This window comes from Lepidochelys kempii, chromosome 25 (assembly GCF_965140265.1).
Source record: "Lepidochelys kempii isolate rLepKem1 chromosome 25, rLepKem1.hap2, whole genome shotgun sequence".
NCBI lineage: Eukaryota > Metazoa > Chordata > Testudines > Cheloniidae > Lepidochelys > Lepidochelys kempii.
This window is the reverse complement of record NC_133280.1, coordinates 2,592,389-2,612,716: the sequence shown is the minus strand read 5'-3', so window position 1 is coordinate 2,612,716 and position 20,328 is coordinate 2,592,389. Positions and strand designations below refer to the sequence as shown.

At 48.3% G+C, this 20,328-nt stretch overlaps 1 protein-coding gene across 1 annotated transcript in view; it reads left to right on the top strand.

Moving 5' to 3' along the window:
* The window catches only part of PRAM1 (PML-RARA regulated adaptor molecule 1), a 29,812-nt gene extending 16,985 nt beyond the window's left edge, over positions 1-12,827 (top strand). The window contains exons 7-10 of the mRNA XM_073324667.1: positions 4,653-4,815; positions 6,441-6,474; positions 11,723-11,757; positions 12,588-12,827. Of these exons, the coding sequence (XP_073180768.1) occupies positions 4,653-4,815; positions 6,441-6,474; positions 11,723-11,756 (231 nt within the window). The 3' untranslated portion in view covers position 11,757; positions 12,588-12,827. The remainder of the gene's footprint in view (positions 1-4,652; positions 4,816-6,440; positions 6,475-11,722; positions 11,758-12,587) is intronic.
* The last annotated feature ends 7,501 nt before the right edge of the window (positions 12,828-20,328 follow it).

Sequence of the window (20,328 nt, the reverse complement as noted above, 5' to 3'; positions counted from 1 at the left end):
GACACAGAAGGGGATGACAGGGGTGAGTGAGGACATGGGTGAGCGGGGACATAGGAGGGGAAGACGGTAGGTGAACATGTACACGGAAGGGGATGACTGGGTGACCGAGGACCTGGGCGAGCAGGGACGTGGGAGGAAATGACGGGGCGAGCGGGAACGTGGGTGGGGATGACGGGGGTGAGCAATGGGTATGGATGTGGGTACAGTGCCAAAAGTGAAATCTCTGCAAGCTGTGTGGAAACTTTTTAAATACACCACAATAGAGGCTCAACTTAAATGTATACCCCAAATTAAAAAACATAGTGAGAGAACCAAAAAAGGGCCACTGTGGCTAAACAACAAAGTAAGAGAAGCAGTGAGAGGCAAAAAGGCATCCTTTAAAAAGTGGAAGTTAAATCCTAGTGAGGAAAATAGAAAGGCGCATAAAGGCTGGCAAGCAAAGTGTAAAAATATAATTAGGAAGGCCAAAAAAGAATTTGAAGAACAGTTAGCCAAAGACTCAAAAACTAATAGCAAATTTTTTTAAGTACATCAGAAGCAGGAAGCCTGTTAAACAACCAGTGGGGGCACTGGACGATCGAGATGCTAAAGGAGCACTCAAGGATGATAAGGCCATTGAGGAGAAACTAAATGAATTCTTTGCATCAGTCTTCACAGCTGAGGATGTGAGGGAGATTCCCAAACCCAAGCAATTCTTTTTAGGTGACAGATCTGAGGAACTGTCCCAGATTGAGGTATCATTAGAGGAGGTTTTGGAAAAAATTGATAAATTAAACAGCAATAAGTCAATAAGACCAGATGATATTCATCCAAGAGTTCTGAAGGAACTCAAATGTGAAATTGCAGAACTACTAACTGTAGTCTGTGATCTACCATTTAAATCAGCTTCTGTATCAGATGACTGGAGGATGGCTAATGTGACGCCAATTTTTAAAAAGGGCTCCAGAGGTGATCCCGGCAATTACAGGCCGGTAAGCCTGACTTCAGTACCAGGCAAACTGGTTGAAACTGTAATAAAGAACAATATTGTCAGACATATAGATGAACATAATTTCTTGAGGCAGAGTCAACGTGGTTTTAGTAAAGGGAAATCATACCTCACCACTTTATTGCATCCAGTGGATAAAGTATCCTTAGATTTTCAGAAAGCCTTTGACAATGTCCGTCAGCAAAGGCTCTTATGCAAAGTAAGCTGCCACAGGATAAGAGGGAAGGTGCACTTCTGGATTGATAACTGGTTAAAAGATAGGAAACAAAGGGTAGGTATAAATGGTCAGTTTTCAGAATGGAGAGAGGTAAATAGCAATGTCCCCAAGGAGTCTATTCTGGGCCCAGTCCTATTCAACATATTCATAAATGATCTGGTAAAAGGTGAGATGGCAAAATTTGTAGATGATACAAAATCACTAAAGATAGTTAAGACCTAGGCAGACTGCGAAGAACTACAAAAGGATCTCTCAAACCTGGGTGACTGGGCAACAAAATGGCAGATGAAATTTAACGTTGATAAATGCAAAGTAATGCACCTTGGAAAGTATAATCCCAACTATACATATAAAATCATGGGGTCTAAATTAGCTGTTACCACTCAAGGAAGAGCTCTTGGAGTCATTGTGGATAGTTCTCTGAAAACATCCACTCAATGTGCAGCAGCAGTCAAAAAAGCAAACAGAATGTTGGGAATCATTAAGAAAAGGATAGATAATAAGACAGAAAATATCATGTTGCCTCTATATAAATCCATGGTACACCCATATCTTGAATACTGTGTGCAGATGTGGTCGGCCCATCTACAAAAAGATATATTGATTTTGGAAAAGGTTCAGAAAAGGGCAACAAAAATGATTAGGGGTATGGAACAGCTTCCGTATAAGGAGAGATTAACAAGACTGGTACTTTTCAGCTTGGAAAAGAGATGGCTAAGGGGGGATATGATTGAGGTCTATAAAATCATGACTGGTGTAGAGAAAGCAGATATGGAAGTGTTGTTTACTCCTTCTCATAACACAAGAACTAGGGGTCACCAAATGAAATTAATAGGCAGCAGGTTTAAAAAAAATAAAAGGAAGTATTTCTTCATATAATGCAGTCAACCTGTGGAACTCCTTGCCAGAGGATGTTGTGAAGGCCAAGACCATAAGAGGGTTAAAAAAAAAAAGTAGATAAATTCATGGCTATTAGCCAGGATGGGCAGGAATGGTGTCCCTAGCCACTGTTTGCCAGAAGCTGGGAATGAGGGACAGGGGATGGATCACTTGATAATTACCTGTTCTGTTCATTCTCTCTGGGGCACCTGGCACTGGCCACTGTCGGAAGACAGGATACTGGGCTAGATGGAGCTTTGGTCTGACTCAGTATGGCCATTCTTATGTTCTTATGTGGGTGAGCGGGGACATGGGAGGGAACAACAGGGGTGAGCAGGGATCTGGGAGGGAATGACGGGACTGAGGGTGGCGTGTGAAGGGACAACGGGGGTGAGCGGGGACATGGGGAGGGGATGACGGGGTGAATGGGGACGTGGGAAGGGATGATGGGGGGTGAGTGTGGACATGGGAGGGAACAACAGGGGTGAGCGGGGACATGGGAGGGAATGATGGGGGTGAGCAGGGACGTGTGAGGGGAGAACCGGGGTGAGCGGGGACATGGGGAGGGGATCATGGGGTGAGTGGAGACATAGGGAGGGGATGACGGGGTAAGTGGGAACATCTGAGGGGAAGATGTGGGCAAGTGGGGGGAGGGGACGATAGGGGCAAGCAGGGATGTGGGAGGGGACGACGGGGGTGAGCAGGGATGTGGGAGGGGACGACGGGGGTGAGCAGGGATCTGGGAGGGAATGACGGGACTGAGGGTGGCGTGTGAAGGGACAACGGGGGTGAGCGGGGACATGGGGAGGGGATGACGGGGTGAATGGGGACGTGGGAAGGGATGATGGGGGGTGAGTGTGGACATGGGAGGGAACAACAGGGGTGAGCGGGGACATGGGAGGGAATGATGAGGGTGAGCAGGGACGTGTGAGGGGAGAACCGGGGTGAGCGGGGACATGGGGAGGGGATCATGGGGTGAGTGGAGACATAGGGAGGGGATGACAGGGTAAGTGGGAACATCTGAGGGGAAGATGTGGGCAAGTGGGGGGAGGGGATGATAGGGGCAAGCAGGGATGTGGGAGGGGACGACGGGGGTGAGCAGGGATGTGGGAGGGGATGACGGGGGTGAGCAGGGATGTGGGAGGGGACGATGGGGGTAAGCGGTGATATGGGGAAGGGGTGAGCGGGGCTGTGTGCAAACCCCTAATATGGATGCATCAGATCAGCACAAAGACAGGTATTAAGCAAGTTTCCAAATTACACCCCACTTTGTGCCAGTGAAGGACGTCTATATTAGGGGTTTGGACCAGAGAGTACATTGATGCAGTTGCACAAGGGCAAATTCCCTTAACAGAGACCAGGCTTCGCGTTCAGGAATTTACCCAATGAGGTAGGGCAGTGTTATCTGTAGCGGGGTCAGAACCCAGAATTCTCTGCCAAGGAAAATTCCACAATTAGGAAGGGAATTGCTCCGCATCAGAACAATATCTTGAAATGTCAGTTTCCCACGGACTGGAATTTTCAACACTGTTCAGAAAAATCAAAACAAGATTATGTTCCAACCTTTTCAAAATATTTCCCCAGCTCCCATCCTAGAAGCCCCAAGAATCCCAGCTCAAGCAGAGGCTTCCAGGGTCCCAGCTCCACAGCTGCCCCCCAGGCAGGGGGCTGGGAAGATGAGAGAGCGGACAGGAAACCAGGCTGGCTTCCCTCAGAAACCCACCTCCATTCCCACTCGCCACATTCCTGTGACACGTTTGGATTTGGATGAATCCAAAGGAGAAGCAGCCTGACCAGCTCCAATGCTCACTCCTTTCACCCCGGGGGAACAAGGCACAGACAGGCTGACGGAACAAGCCTGGCAGAGCAAGGATTACAACCCCTCTTGCCTGACGCTTAGTTCTGCACTTTTAGCTCCAGCCCATTCTCCCGGAGGAAAGACCCTCCCCGCTGCACCCCAGTAGGTCTGGAGCACCAGTAGCTGCAGGGCCCAAGCAGTTTCTCTGTCAGCCTCTCCGTGGATTCCCTCCCATTCTCCAATGAGGTGATGACTGATGTGAAGTCTGCTTGTCCATTCTGGTACTCTGACCATGCCAGCTGGACTTGTGGGGGACTCAGCTCCCAACCACAGTCCCTGTTCAGTGCCATTCGTGGCTACCCCAGACCCAACGTCCAGGAGTGTCGTCCCTGACTGCTCCCTGTGGCTGTCGGCAGCCCCTGCAGAGCGTTCGGAGAGTGACATGCTAGTGATGGGCACAGTGCTGTCAGGTATGACGGTTAGCACCAGTTGTGAGAAACGAAGACCTGTAAAAAGGAGCCTGGCCTAAGCATGGAGGCATCTTCAGGGCTGCTGTGCCCCCAACTCCATCCACCTATAGGGAAAGTATGTTAAACTAGGTCACCACGGCTGGGGAAACAGTTCCTAGTCCACTGGCCTCCTGGGAGTGACCCCGCCGAGGAAAGACACGGCCACACCAGAACTGCTTGGCCAGCCCTCGGACAGGCATCTTGAGCCATCGTCAGTGATGGAGCCATTTGCAGTGTGTCTCCTTTCTGCTCGCATTACAGTTCGAAGGGGAAATCCGTGCTCTGACCCGAATGATGGTCGATCCCAACGTTGCTGAGAAGAAAGGGGGAGGGAAGAATCTGCCGCTCAAACGAGGAGAGATTCTGGATGTCATTCAGTTTACGAGTCCCGAGAGACTACTCTGCCGGAACAACCAGTGGAAGTGTAAGTCTGAGGCGTTCCGGTGGCCAGTGTAATGCCTTGCTTCTCGGGTGGGTTGCTGGTACCAGGGATCGAACCGGGGATATAGGGCTCTGAAAAGCCCACACCGCCAGCACCTGAACTGACACACCCAGCTCTGTCAGCCCTGGCCGTAGGAGCTCATCAGCCTCTCCCTGTGACCCAGCCACCACTGGAGGGAGACAGTACCCCTGAGACAGTACCCCGCTGAGACAGTACCCCGCTGAGACAGTACCCTGCTGAGACAGTACCCCGCGGAGCGGGGGTGGGTTATGTGGACGTGGTATGCATGCCAGCTAGGCAGATATGGAGACAGGCTGTTAATGGCTCTTTCAGCAACCCCGGACAGTAAAACACCTGGCTTCATACCTGCATTTTGAACTGAAGGAAAATCTACGCCAGGAGACTGTGAAATCTGCCACTGGGGAGAACAGACCCAAGTTTTATCCTAGATCTCAAACATTTCCAAGTTTAGGGGCCAAAAAGCTCAGTTCAGTGTCCTGCTTTTCCTTCCCCACAGCCCCAGCATTTGCTGAAAACCAGCTGGCGGCCTTGGCTGCTGACAGTCTGGCATCTCTCCTGGGCCAGCTGCAGCCTGCACATCGTAAGAGCTCCAGGGCTTCCTGGTGGGATGTGTGTGTGCCCGAGTGAGGGGGAGGGCCTCTTTCATCTCATTCCTGTCACAGCCAAGAGCCAGAGCCAAACTGTCCGTGCTGTGCCCAACGTGTCATTAAGAGTGGGGCTGCTGGCGGGCTGGGGCTCCTGGGAATGGAGAGATGGAGCCTGGGGAAAGGACAAAGGAAATGGATGAGTGGGTTGGAGGAGGATGGGAAAGGGTTGAGTGGCTTGGAGGAGGATGGGAAGGGGATGAGGGGGTTGGAGGAGGATGGCGAAGGGATGCTCAGGAGGATTTGAATCCTGGGGGCTTCTCCAAAACTCCAGCCTGTTGGAGTTCTCGTTGCTCCAGTCACAAGACTCAAAATAGCCCTATTTCCACTCATGCACGTTCTGATTAAATGGGCCTTGGAGCCACCAGACGTCAGGGCCCTGCCACACACTGGACCTTCTTCTTGGTCCTGTGGCTACCCCCAGCAGAGGCAGACTCTTCCCAGCCCTTCAACCTTCATAGCAGGTAGACTCTTCCCGTCTCTTTCAGCATGGGGTGTCCTTTTCTAGACTGCCAGACTTTGCAAGTGAGATTCCAGCCAATAGGGCAGGCTGGGTGGAGCTTCCCTAGATCAAAGTGTCTCTCACTTTGCTGCCCCCTTTGGCCACTGCCAGAGACCACACTGGCTGCTCAACAGAGGATCCAGCTTAGCTTCTCCAGGCCAGTCTTGCTTTTGGTGCAGGCTTGCAGGGTTGTTACTGTTCTCCCTTGCACACCCAGATCTAGGGCCTGGCACTTACACCAGCCCCATACAGCCTGCGTCAGTCTCCAGTCCCAGCACTGACTTTCTGTGCATCCGTCTCCTGCCCTGCTCTGCTGCCCCCTCTGAGAGTGGACATTCTGCTGAGGTTGTGGCCCTCTAGGTCTGCTTGCCTGATTCCTTCACTGCCTGGGTGAGAATTTATATTTCCATTAAATGTGTTCCTTCTGCTGTCTGTTCCAGATGGCTACGTCCCCAGGGTGACGCTGCTGCAGCTGTGAGTACAGATACCTTTCTCTCTTGGTTAGACATTTATTTTCAAGCTCTAAAGATCAACCAGACTAGCTGACAATGGACAATAACAGAACCAAAAAATGCCACCATGGCTAAACGACAGAGTAAAACAGGAAATTAGAGGCAAAAAGGCATCCTTTAAAAATTGGAAGTCAAATCCTAGTGAGGAAAATAGAAAAGAACGTAAACTCTAGCATGTCAAGTGTAAAAGTATAATCAGGCAGGACAGAAAAGAATTTTAAGAGCAACTACAAAAAGACACAAAAACTGACAGCAAAATTATTTTTAAGTACATCAGAAGCAGGAAGTCTGCCACACAATCAGTGGGGCCACGGGACAATCCAGGTGCTAAAGAAGCATTCAGGGAAGACAAGGCTGTTGCAGAGAAGTGAAATGAATTCTTTGCATCAGTCTTCACTGGAGAGGATGTGAGGGAAAGTCCCAAACCTGAGCCATTCCTTCTAGATAACAATTCTGAGGAACTGTCCCAGATTGACCTGTCAATAGAGGAGATTTTGGAACAAATTGATAAACAGTAATAAGTCACCAGGACCAGATGGTATTCACCCAAGAGTTATGAAGGAACACAAATGTGAAATTGCAGAACTGTGTTCTGCAACCTATCATTTAAATCAGACTCTGTACCAGATGACTGGAGGATAAATAATGCAATGCTGATTTTTTAAAAAGGCTCCAGAGGCAATCCTGGCAATTACAGGCTGGTAAGCCTAACTTCAGTACCAGCAAATTTGTTAAAACTATAGTAAAAAAGAGAATTATCAGACACATAGATGAACATGATTTGTTGGGGAAGAGTCAACATGGTTTTTGTAAAGGGAAACCATGCCTCATCAATCTACTAGAATTCTCTGAGGCAGTCAAGAAGCATGTGGACAAGGGGGATCCAGTGGATATAGTATACTTAGATTTTCAAAAAGCCTTGGACAAGGTCCCTCACCAAAGGCTCTTTAGCAAAGTAAGCTGTCATGGGATAAGAGGGAAGTGCCTCTCCTGGATCAGCAAATGGTTAAAAGATAGGAAACAAAGCGTCGGAATAAATAGTTTTCAGAATGGAGAGAGGTAAATAGTGGTGTGCCCCAAGGATTTGTACTGGGACCAGTCCTGTTCAACATAGTCATAAATGATCTGGAAAAAGGGGTAAACAGTGAGGTGGCAAAATTTGCAGATGATACAAAACTACTCGAGATAGTTAAGTCCAAAGCAGACTGCAAAGACTTACAAAGGGATCTCACAAAATGGGGTGACTGGGCAACAAAATGGCAGATGAAATTCATTGTTGATAAATGCAAAGTAATGCACATTGAAAACATAATCCCAAGTACACATATAAAATGATGGGGTCTAAATTAGCTGTTACCACTCAAGAAAGATCTTGGAGTCATTGTGGATAGTTCTCTGAAAACATCCACTCAATCATAGAATGATAGAATATCAGAGTTGGAAGGGACCTCAGGAGGTCATCTAGTCCAACCCCCTGCCTAGAGCAGGACCAATCCCAACGAAATCATCCCAGCTAGGGCTTTGTCAAGCCTGACCTTAAAAACTTCTAAGGAAGGGGATTCCACCACCTCCCTAGGTAACGCATTCCAGTGTTTCACCACCCTCCTAGTGAAAAAGTTTTTCCTAATATCCAGATGATGGGATGGATCACTCAATAATTGCCCCGTTCATTCCCTCTGAAGCATCTGGCCCTGGCCACTGTTGGAAGACAGGATAATGGGCTAGATGGACCATTGATCTGACTTACTATGGCCATTCTTATGTTCTTATGACCTTGATATATTAGGCATCACTGAAACATAGTGGAATGACACAGCTCACTGGAACACGGGCCGACTACCCCAGGAGAATAGGTCAGGTTGTGGAGGTGGGAGAGTAGCGCGTTACCACAAAGAAATCATCTGAAAAACTCTTTAATCTGCATTAGTCTAAGGATGTCTGGGAGAGACCATCCTGCACTTAGTCTTTTCAGGTACAAAGCTGAGATGCTGTCAGGTATTTAAGGTGTCACAAGGGAGCATACTGGATCAAACTGATACATTAGAGATCAGCAAATCCTCACGACGGGTTGGTCTATCTGTGAGTTCTGGACACTGCCTAGCTCTGTCCAGTGACTGGAATGGTCTGACACTGATGGCAACACACCAAGAGTAGCCCACATCAGCCCATTCACTCAGCAACTTGGAAGGGACCCTCCCTGTCATGCAGCAGACTGTGGGGTTCTACAGTCCCTTGGGTTATAGGGGCAGAGCCTGGAAGGCACCAAGACCCAGATCTCAAAGGTCTGAAATTTTGGAGGATTTGTGCTCAATATCTTTAGCCTATCAGCTCCTCCTGTGACTTGTGAGCAGGCTTAGTCCACCTGTTACTCTCCAGCCTGGAGGATTCCTTCTGTGAGTGAGAAAAATGGATAAAGGAGACTTTTAGATGACGTAATTTTGAAGCCTCTGACAAAGTCTCTCCAATGAGGCTACAAAAGAAGGGAAGGGAAAGGAAGTAGTTGCGGTCCGAGAGGTGATGTATTATCATGGATCTAAAGCTGTCTGAGACAAAAACAAAGAGGAGGAATCAGTGGTTAGTTTTCAGCACAGGAAAGGTTCAACAGGGGGATGTCCCAAAGTCCTGTAAATGGACCAGTGGTATTTCATAGCCTTAGTAGTGGTCTTGAAAAGAGGGCGAATGCCATTTATAGATGACACAACATGAAATAGGTTACTCAAGACTCGAGAAAAATGTGAGGAACTTTAGAGGGAGCCAACAAAGGTAGGTGAATGGATAGCACAATGGCAGATGGAATTCACCATTGACAAAGGCACCGTAGTGGACATTGGAGGGGACGATTAGATGACTCATACACATTCATCATCAATCACACGTAGTCTACGATGGACCATTGCGCCAGCCAAAGTGACCAAGGGTGATGGTGTTGCACTTGGCTTTGCGTAGTGAAGTTCCCAGATGTGGTTCAATCCCGTGAATCCACGAATCTCTGGGGTGGCCTGGCACCGGGTAGGGTCAGAGCGCACACCCCTTTGCGTGTCAGTGCAGATTTTGAGAGCTCAGGGTGCAGGGATGTTTTTGTCCATCCTGGCCACACAGCTGAAGAACATGCAACACCACTGCTGAATATAATGAGCAGCTGAAGGAAGGCCAAGTCTTTGCGAGACTGTGACATTTTGCACAGTCAAACCACTTGATGCTCAGGATTTGGTGCTGACAGTGCATATGGACTGCCTCTAGCTGTTCCAAGTCTGCCTATAAGAGGGTCCAGGTCTCTGACTCATATAGCAATACAGATGGTACACAGGTCTGCTAGATCCTACATATTGACAGGTTCTAACGCAATATTAGCTTGCATAAGGAATGTGACTGAAGATAATGCTGAAAATGCTATAATGCCAGTATATAAAAAAGGGAAGGCTCTGAGTTACTACAGTGAATTCTTTCCATGTGTCTGGTTCGTAGGTCTTCCCGACATGCTGAGGATCTAACTGATCACCATATTTGGGGTCAGGAGGGAATTTCCCCCCCAGTCAAATTGGCAGAGACCCTGGGGTTTTTTGCCTTCCTCGGCAGCATTGGGCACGGGGCACTTGCTGGTTTAAACTAGTGTAAATGGTGGATTCTCTGTAACTTGAAGTCTTTAAATCATGATTTGAGGATGTCAGTAACTCAGCCGGAGGTTCTGGGCCCATTGCAGGAGTGGCTGGGTGAGGTTCCGTCGCTTGTGATGTGCAGGAGGTCAGACTAGATGTTCACAATGGTACTTTCAGGACTTAAAGCCCATGAGTCTATGTAAATCAGTACCCCTCCCCGCCTCAGAGAGCTGCGTTCAGTTCTGATGTTTCATATCCATCTCCAAAGGCTGCCGAGAAAATAGAGAGAGGTTCAGAGACAGGCCACAAAATTGATTTAGAGGCCTGGAAACCTCTCCTGTGAAACAAGATTGAAAATATAGCGACAGTTAAATCCAGACAGGAGACAAATCCAGAAGGGACATGAGAGAGGAACAGAAAATAACAAATGGCTTAGGGAAAAGAAAAGGAGTACTAGTGGCACCTTAGAGACTAACCAATTTATTTGAGCATAAGCTTTCGTGAGCTACAGTTCACATCGATGAAGTGAGCTGTAGCTCACAAAAGCTTATGCTCAAATAAATTGGTTAGTCTCTAAGGTGCCACAAGTCCTCCTTTTCTTTTTGCGAATACAGACTAACACGGCTGCTACTCTGAAACCTGGCTTAGAGAAAGTCAGACACCCATTCCTATTTGCCCTTTCTTATAATGCAAGAAATCAAAAAGTAAGACATTGGAAAATGATAAAAGGAAGTACATGATGCAAAATTAACCCATAGAACTAGCTGCCACTACATACCACTGAGTCCAAGAGCCCTGGAGGATTCACAAAAGGACTGGACCTTTACTATGGATAATGAGAACACCATTGTGACATTAGAAACGTATACCACCTGTGTCAGGCCTCATCTGGAGTATGTGTCCAGTTTTGGGCCCCACGCTACAAGAAGGATGTGGAAAAATTGGAAAATGTCCAGCGGAAGACAACAAAAATGATTAGGGGACTGGAGCACATGACTTATGAGGAGAGGCTGAGGGAATTGGGATTGTTTAGTCTGCGGAAGAGAAGAATGAGGGGGGATTTGATAGCTGCTTTCAACTACCTGAAAGGGGGTTCCAAAGAGGATGGCTCTAGACTGTTCTCAGTGGGAGCTGATGACAGAACAAGGCGTAATGGTCTCAAGTTGCAGTGGGGGAGGTTTAGGTTGGATATTAGGAAAAACTTTTTCACTAGGAGGGTGGTGAAACACTGGAATGCGTTACCTGGGGAGGTGGTGGAATTTCCTTCCTTAGAGGTTTTTAAGGTCAGGCTTGACAAAACCCTGGCTGGGATGATTTAGTTGGGGATTGGTCCTGCTTTGAGCAGGGGGTTGGACTAGATGACCTCCTGAGGTCCCTTCCAACCCTGATATTCTATGATTCTATGACAGGACACTGGGCTAGAAGGACCTTGGGTCTGATCTGGTCTTGTTATTCCCATGTTCCTATGCTCTGTATTTAAAGCTTTTTTAACTTGTTACATGCCCGTGTGACTCTGCCTCTACCTGTCCATGGCTTCCCAGAGACACATGAGAGAAGCGAAACAGCTGTCCAAAGGCCATAAATCTCACAGTACCTTGTTCTTTTCAATCGTAGGGACACTGACATTTACGATGACGTTGCCTTTTGAGGTAGGTATCCAAATTAACCCCACTTCCCCTTCCCCACCCCAGATTCAGAGGTGACTACAGGGCTAAGCGCTTGTAATTTACAGTGAGACAAGTAGCCTAGCTCACTGGAGATATTTGAGTCTGGACATGATGCCTCCTGCCCACCTCCCATCATGGCTAGTGGCATTAATTTCATCTGCAGGGGAGTAGAGCAGATCCTTTGCAATGCAGAGACTGCTCTGTGGAGGGTCCTACCAGACCTGCCCATGTTGGGCCGCCAAATATGCGTACTATTTGCTTATTAATAGTAGATAGGAATTTGAGTATATTACATTGCCCAGTCTCCAGGAACCAGACAGCAGGCTCACCCTTGCTCTCTCCAGGATCTCACTCCCCTTCTCCCTTCTTTGGGGTTTCCTTCTCCCCAGTCTCTCTTCCCTGAGAGACCCCATCTCTCTCTCTCCTCCCCAGAGGTTTCTGAGCTCCTGGCAAGTTTGACCTGCTTTGTTTCCCTTCTCATATGGCTTTCCCCCACTGTCTCTTCAGCTCACCCCCTGTGCCCACCTCCCTTGAATCCACAAAGAACCACATGAGAGCAGATCCACTCTTTGCCGCTTTTATGAGAGCAGATGTTACTGGTTGGGCTGGCTGAGCCATTTCACCTTTTCCTGGCCAGTTGTTCAGTGAGTTCGCTAACTCTGACTGCTCCCCGGCAGACATGTAGAGTGGGAACTGGGGAGAAAAGCTCTGCATACCTACACGGATGGGTGGGTGCAGATCTGCTCTGTACAGCAGATCTTTAGTTATTAGCTCTCTAATGGATACATATATTCTCTGCTTATCTTCCTCAGATGAAATTAATTCTTCCACCAAAGTCAGCAAGTGATTTCACCAGCAGAGGGGGGAGGCTGTGAGGACAGAAACATGAAAACATTAAATGCAAGTTTCCTTCTTCGAAATGGGAGTTGCCTTCTCCACAGTTAGTGTTCCAAAAGCAACGTGTCCTTTGTAACATGGCAGGGTGGTTAATTTTTTAATATGTTGGGCTTCTGGAAGGATTTTGCCCCGCATTCAGCAAAACTACTCAAAAGTAGGACAGGAACCACAATAGTGTTCAGAGAAACAGGTTACAAGTGAGCTGCAAATAAAGAATCTGCTGTGTGTCTTGTTTTTGTCTATGTAAAGTATGGTGATGACCTGAGAGTTTTTTGGGTTTTTTTAATTTTGCTGGTTGTTTAGCTTAGAAATCCAGATCTCGTCTGTCTTGTTTTTCCTGAGAAGAATCTGATATCTCTGCTTCCAAGTATGTGAAGCCTCAGCAACTTAGGGCTTGTCTACACTGGCAATTTACTGTAATTGTCTACACTGGCAATTGAAAAAACACCCCCTCTGAGTGCAGCAAGTTTCAGCGCTAGTGTAGACAGTGCCCCGCTACTGGTAGCTACGCCCCTCGTGGAGGTAGTTGTCCTAGAGCTCTCGGAGAGCTCTCTCCCAGCGCTGCGCTGCGACCACACAAACCACGCTAAAGCACCGCCAGCGGAGACTGGCCCTGAGAAGGGGCGGAGAGTCCAGTAACACTGAGTTACACAGGTGCAAATACAAAACCCAGTTGGGAGGAAGGATATCTTTGTTAATGATTCAAAGCCCCATCCCTTGAACTGAGATCTGAGAAGGCTCCTGCTCCATTTCTGCCACCCGCTAAGGTGGCATGTAGCAAAACTAGGAAAGGCCAAACAGGATAGTCCTGATAGCTTGAGGGGAAAGACAAGGGGAGTTTTCAAAAACCATTTAGGCCTTGATAGCTCAGAATGGAATAAAAAGGGACAAGCCCAATTTCTTGTTCTTTGCAAGTGAGCTAGTGACAATCCAGTTGAGTCTTCCCCTGGCAGCTGGCCACAGAGAGATAGAGGTTGATCTTGTGATTAAAGCCCTGTCCTGGGATTTGGGAGATTTGGTTTCAGTTCTTGGCTCTGCCACAGACTCCCTGTACAATCTTTGTACTGTGCTCTGCCTTGTTTCCCATTTGTGAAATGGGGAAACTGGTTCTTCTTCTGTCTCTCCTGTTTGATTGTGAACCCTTCGGGGCAGGGACTGTCCCTTACTATGTATATGTACAGCGCCTAGCACTGTGGGGCCTGAACTTGGCTGGGGCCTCTAGGCACCACTGCAAGACAAATAAAGATACTAATACCCTGCCGCCTTTCAGTACCTAATTAACAACATTCTTTGAGGCATCCTAGACCAAAATGTGGTTGCATATCTGGATGATATTCTAATGTACTCCAAAAAGAAAAGGAGTACTTGTGGCACCTTAGAGACTAACCAATTTATTTGAGCATGAGCTTTCATGAGCACAAAATAAATTGGTTAGTCTCTAAGGTGCCACAAGTACTCCTTTTCTTTTTGCGAATACAGACTAACACGGCTGCTACTCTGAAACCTGCCGTAATATACTCCAGTGACCAAGCAAGCCATGACCAACATGTCTGCAAAGTTCTCACAAGATTACACCAGCATGAGTTGTGCGCAAAGCTGGAAAAGAGCAATTCAATAAGTGATCCTCACATTTTTGGGGTTCATCCATCAGCAGGAGGGCTATGGATGGATCCTCAGAAGGTGTCAGCGGCTCAGGACTGGGCAGAGCTCTGGATTATTTGACACATTCAGAAATTCATGGGATTTGCCAACTTCTATAGATTTATCTCAGACTTTTCAAACGTCACATTTCCCATAACCACCATCCTTCATAAACCTGCTAAATTTCACTGACTTCCTGAGGCCTGTCGAGCTTTTGAACTTGTGAAGGTAGACTTCACCTCAGCCCCAGTGCTAGCCCACTCTGACCCCAACCAATCTTTTATCCTTAAAACTGATGCCTCTGATGTAGACATTGGGGCGGTACTGTCCCAAAGAACGGGGTCCCAACAGGAGATGCATCCCTGTCCTTCCCCCCACCCCCCAAAAAACTTACTTCAGCTGAATGCAATTATTAAATAGCTGACAAGGAATTACTCACAATCAAGGCAGGGCTCAAGACATGGCAACTCTACCTCAAAGGGGCAAAACACCCCATACTAGTCTTAACAGATCACAAAAACCTGGAATATATATGATCCATCAAGGCTGTGAATCAGCAGCTGTTATGCTGGGCCTTGTTCTTTTCAAGGTTTGACTTCACAATCGCTTACTGCCCAGGCCACAAAAAGGGTAAGGCAGATGCCCTTTCACGGAAGGGAGATAACTATATGGAACCTGTGAATCCCGAAGAACCACCACCCAACATAGTAAAACCACACCTTTGCCTTTGTGGAACTGTCATCGGGCTTCTTTACCTCACGTCAAGTAGCTCTTCCTCATGGTCCTTTTGTAAAGCTCGTAACATTATCCAAGGAGGGCCTCCTTGGGACCACCCTACACCATTACTTCTGGTCCGACAAGCTCTTCTATGTTAATGACCACCTGTATATCCCCGAGGGTCCCCTGTGACTCGAGGTACTGCACATTCACCATGCCACCCCTTGGGTGGGTCAGTTTGGACAGTCCTAGACTTGGCGTGCAGTAGCTCGCTCATTCTGGTGGCTGCAGATGCAGGATGATGTGAGGTCCTATGACACCTGCACTCTAAGACCTCCAAAAGCAAGTCTTTCAGCCTGATACCATCCAAAACCTCTTCCTGACCATGGTCAGATATAACTCTTGATTTCTTAGTCGTACAGAAGCAGAACAACACAATATCATATTAGCCATATTCGATCAGCTCACCAAAATGGTGCATCTTCTTCCACGTGTACACCTCTCGAACACAGATACTACCCACAACTCCTAATTATGCATGCTTTTCAACTCCATAGTCTCCCCAATCATCTTACCGCAGATTGGGGCTCTCAGTTGACATCCAGGTTTTGGAAGGAAATGTTTCACCTCCTGGATGTCCGTTCTCATACATCCACCTCCCATCAGCCCCAGACAGCTGGCCAATCAAAACAAGTCAACCAGGTACTTGAGCAGTAGCTACACAGTTTGCTGAACCAATGCCAAAATCACTACATTGCATTACTCCCATTAGCCGAATTTACTTATAATAATGCAAAACATGCTTCTACCAAATTCAGTCCTTTTTACTCCAAGTATGGTTTTCATCCATGGCTCCATCCCTCTGTCCCCCACCACCTGTGGCAGTTTCTGCTGCCTCAGATCCGGTACAGTCTATTCATAAGATCCTAACCTAAAGGAGCACGTAGAGCAGGGGTGGGCAAACTATGGCCTGTGGGCCAGATCCGGCCCGCCAGCCGTTTTAAGCCGGCCCTCGAGCTCCTGCTGGGGAGCGGGGTCAGGGGCTTGCCCTGCTCCGGCACTCTGGCGCTCCAGCCAGGGAGCAGGGTCAGGGACCACTTCATGCTGCCCCCGGAAGCAGCGGCATGGCCCCACTCCAGCTCCTATGTGTAGGGGCAGTCACGGGGCTTCACTCTGTATGCTGCCCCCACCACAAGCGTGGTGCCCCCACCCCCAGAGCTCCCATTGGCCAGGAACTGCGGCCAATGGGAGCTGCAGGGGCAGTGCCTGCAGACAGGGCAGCACGCAGAGCCACCTGGCCTTGGTTCTGTGGAGGAGCCGGAGAGGGGACATGGCCGCTGCTTCCGGGAGCCGCATGAGGTAAGCACCGCCCAGACCCTGCACCCCTGAGCCTCCCCATGGCCCAACTCCTGCCCCAGCCCTGACCCCTCTCCCGCCCTCCAAACCCCTTGATCCCAGCCCAGAGCACCCTCCTGCACCCCAAACCCCTCATCCCCAGCCTCACCCCAGAACCCATACCCCCAGCCGGAGCATCAACCCTTTCCCACATCCCAACCCCCTGCCCCAGCCCTGATCCCCCTCCCACCCTCTGAACCCCTCGGTCCCAGCCCAGAGCACCCTCCTACACCCCAAACTCCTCATGCCCAGCCCCACCCCCAACCCTGCACCCTACTCCCCCACCCCAGCCCCGAGTCCCCTCCTGAACTCCACATTTCTGGCCCCACCCTGGAGCCCACATCCCCAACCAGAGCCCTCACCCTCTCCCAAACCCCAACCCCAATTCTGTGAGCATTCATGGCCTGTCATACAGTTTCTATTCCCAAGTGTGGCCCTTGGTCCAAAAAGTTTGCCCACCCCTGATGTAGAAGCTGCCAAAATAGCCTACAAATGTCACACTGCCAAAAACTGCCAAGAGGCCCCACCTCGGAAGGATGGTCAAAAAGTACGGCTGTCCACTAAATGTCTAGATTGGCCAATCTGCACACAAATTGGGCAACTGAAACACAGGCCCTTACCCCATTCTTCGGCAAATCAATCTGGTGGCATTTGAATTGATCCCTCGATTCTGAAAGGTCCATCCAGCATTTCATGGATGCCTCCTGAAGCTGTTCCTGGATGATCTGGTTCCACTACCGCTGCCCCCCATTCGCGTCCAGGCCCACAAGGACTATGCACTTCGGAACGTGCTGGGTTCCCAGACGCAGAAAGCGCCGCACCGTTTGCTTCACTGCGGAGGTTAGGGGCCTGAAGAACGTCCTTGGAGCCAGCCCATCATGTTCATGCCCCTGCAAAACCACGGGCCGCCCTGAAAAAAGCTTCACCCGAAGGTACCTCTCCAGGGGGAGGGCAGGTGACAGTCACTAGAGGTCTCGACCCCAGGCTGGTGGGTTTAGTAAGTAGGAGCCTTACTCACTACACCACCAGGCTGCAAGGCCACTGCGGGAAACTGTCGCTGATGCCCCACGACAGAGACTACTGCTGACTCAGTGGGATCAGCTGAGTAGTTCTTAACATAAAGCTTCCTGTTCCTGTCAAACACCTGTTGGCCAGACCCCCGAGACCAAGTTCCTGCTCCCTTGTCCTAACCCCAGTCACGACTCTGGCTTTGACCCTGGGCGTGGCTTCTCCCTGTGATACTGCTTTGACCCTGTGTGTGATTCTGGCCCAAGACCATGGCTGTTGGAATTATTAATAATATTTGAAATCACTATTAATATGGGAAAACACCAATTTAACTGTAAATTCCTTTATTAAATCCAAAGGCCAAATGGTACTTTGAACAGCTGCTCTAAACATGCCTAAAAAGCCTAACTAATAAGTAATTTACTACACTCAAACAGTAACAAAAATTTTCTAAGAATTTGTCCAAGATACTCACAAATGGGCGAACCCCAGAGGTGCTTAGACCCTTATTGGTCAGCTCCAGCATGGTCAGGCAGGTATTAGCAATGAACCCTTTCAGAAATTACTCTTTATACCCTTTAACAAACAAGTTGTTGGGGACACTGGGGCATGGCCACTAGGTAACTCGAGGGGATGGAAGACCACGAGTGTCGATGAAGCCCCCTCGCACTAGGCCCAGGTGTCCTTGGCCCCCCCTCCCGCCTTGAGGCACTCGCAGCAGCTCTGCGTACTAGGCCCAAGTGTCCTTGGCCCCCCGGCCTGGAGGCACACACAGCAGTTATGCTGAGAATCTGCAACAATATGTTCCAGAGTCAGACTGCCTGAAACTAAACAAGGCCACACATGGCAGATATGGAAGAACAATGCTGAATAAAGCAGCTTTATGTATAGTTTAACAAATGATACAGAGAACCAGGGAACTAGCTGGGAACTGGATTGGCTGGCTATATGGATACTTGGGGCAGCTTGCTGTTGGATAAGTATGCTGGGAAAAAGGATGTATAAAAGCCTGTGTAACTTCCTGCTCTGTGTACAGGATTTGAGATTCAAATCTCCCTGTACCTTTTTGAAGCTGCAAATAAACTTTTCTGCTTCTCCACCCTGTTGTGATTATTGGGTGTAGCACACCGGGTAACGAACCAACTTTAGCTGTTGTTTAGCCTCTTGGAACTGGGTGCCGGCAACAAAGTGATGTTATTGCCAATGATTGACCGTCTAAAAACCAATCTGAGATAGTTCCCCCTTATTTCCAGTCTTAATCCAGATAAGATTTACAACTGCCTTTCTCCCCAAGGCCTTCCTTCTACTTGAGTCAGGGTCTTTCTTTGGAGCACAGATATATTTCCTTAACCAAAGCTAAATTAACTTTAATTCTTTAATTGTATACTTATCCTGCAACAACTCTTCTCTGGGCTTTTTATCATGTATGAGCCCTGACAGATCTTTTCTGACCCTTCTGGGCACACGGGGGATTATTGGAAGGCACTCAAGGACGAGCACCACTGGCATGGAGCAAGCCTGTGCTCACGCTGCGTAATGGTTGTGTTAGCAGCCGACAAATTATGCTCACTTGGGCTATGCCCCTGGTGAGCCAGCTTACTCAAGCAAAGAGGTTTAGCATGGGGACAGGATTCAAGTTGACTTGAGTTAACTTTGTAGTGAAGGCAAGCCCTAAGATATGATTACATCAAGGGACACTGCTCCTAACAAGACCTCCTGTGGACCTCGGTATTTTCCATCTGTCTTGTAACAGGCTTTGCTAAGCTTAACAGTTGCACAGTTTTAGCTCTCTGTTCACACATTTCTGACAATACCGTGTTTTACCTAAAGAAAACTTATCTTTGCATTAAGAAAAGGAGGACTTGTGGCACCTTAGAGACTAACCAGTTTATTTGAGCATAAGCTTTCATGAGCTACAGCTCACTTCATTGGATGCTTATGCTCAAATACATTGGTTAGTCTCTAAGGTGCCACAAGTCCTCCTTTTCTTTTTGTGAATACAGACTAACACGGCTGCTACTCTGAAACCTATCTTTGCATTATAGCTTTAGAAAATCTTGTAATATCTCAGGTGACTGTATCTTTCACATCACCCTTAGGTGTTGTATAGGTTGGGATCTTGGTACTACTCTAATTCTTTGATTTGCCTTATTAATGATCATAGTGAATATTCTTAGTTTTGCAAATCTCTCTTATGCTGCAGAGACCCTTATATTGATCCATCAGTGGGACTTTGGGGCTACAGTAAGAACAAAAGCTGCAGGATCTAATTATGATTAAACAAGGATATTGCAGGGGCACCCAGAGGCCCCAGACAGGCCTTGTTATATTAGGGACCAAGAAGGAAATGTGCAGATCTCGGTTCTCATGATCCAAGTTCCAGTCACTGCTGTCAGCCTACTAAAGCCCCAGTGTGTGACCCACCGCAGGGACGCTCAACCTGTGACCCTGTGCAAAGCTCGTACACCCCAGTGAAAGCTCTGTAGGATCGACCATCCAGGACTAGCTTCCTGGGCAGTGTGAACGTCCTCTAACCTCTCTGATTCCATGTCCACGGGGAGCGCTGCGGAGAGTGTACCTGGTGCAACCACATAGCAATGAAGGGGTTAACCTATGCATGTTTTTGTCATCAACCTTTCTTCCAGCCAGCTAGAAAGCTTGGATTAACTAGTCTAACATGTCACTTTCCATTAAGGCGAATGGGTCCCAAATAGCAGTATAACACTGGTTCTCCCTTTGGTATTATGTGAGAGAGAGTTCTCTGATTCTGATCTGGTTTCTGGTGGGTTCTGAACCTGGCAAAGGGAAATGATTCTGCAGAACAAGAAAGATCACTAATGATGACTGCTAGCAACCTTGGGAATATTAGCAGCATCAAAGAGACATTTTGCTCGG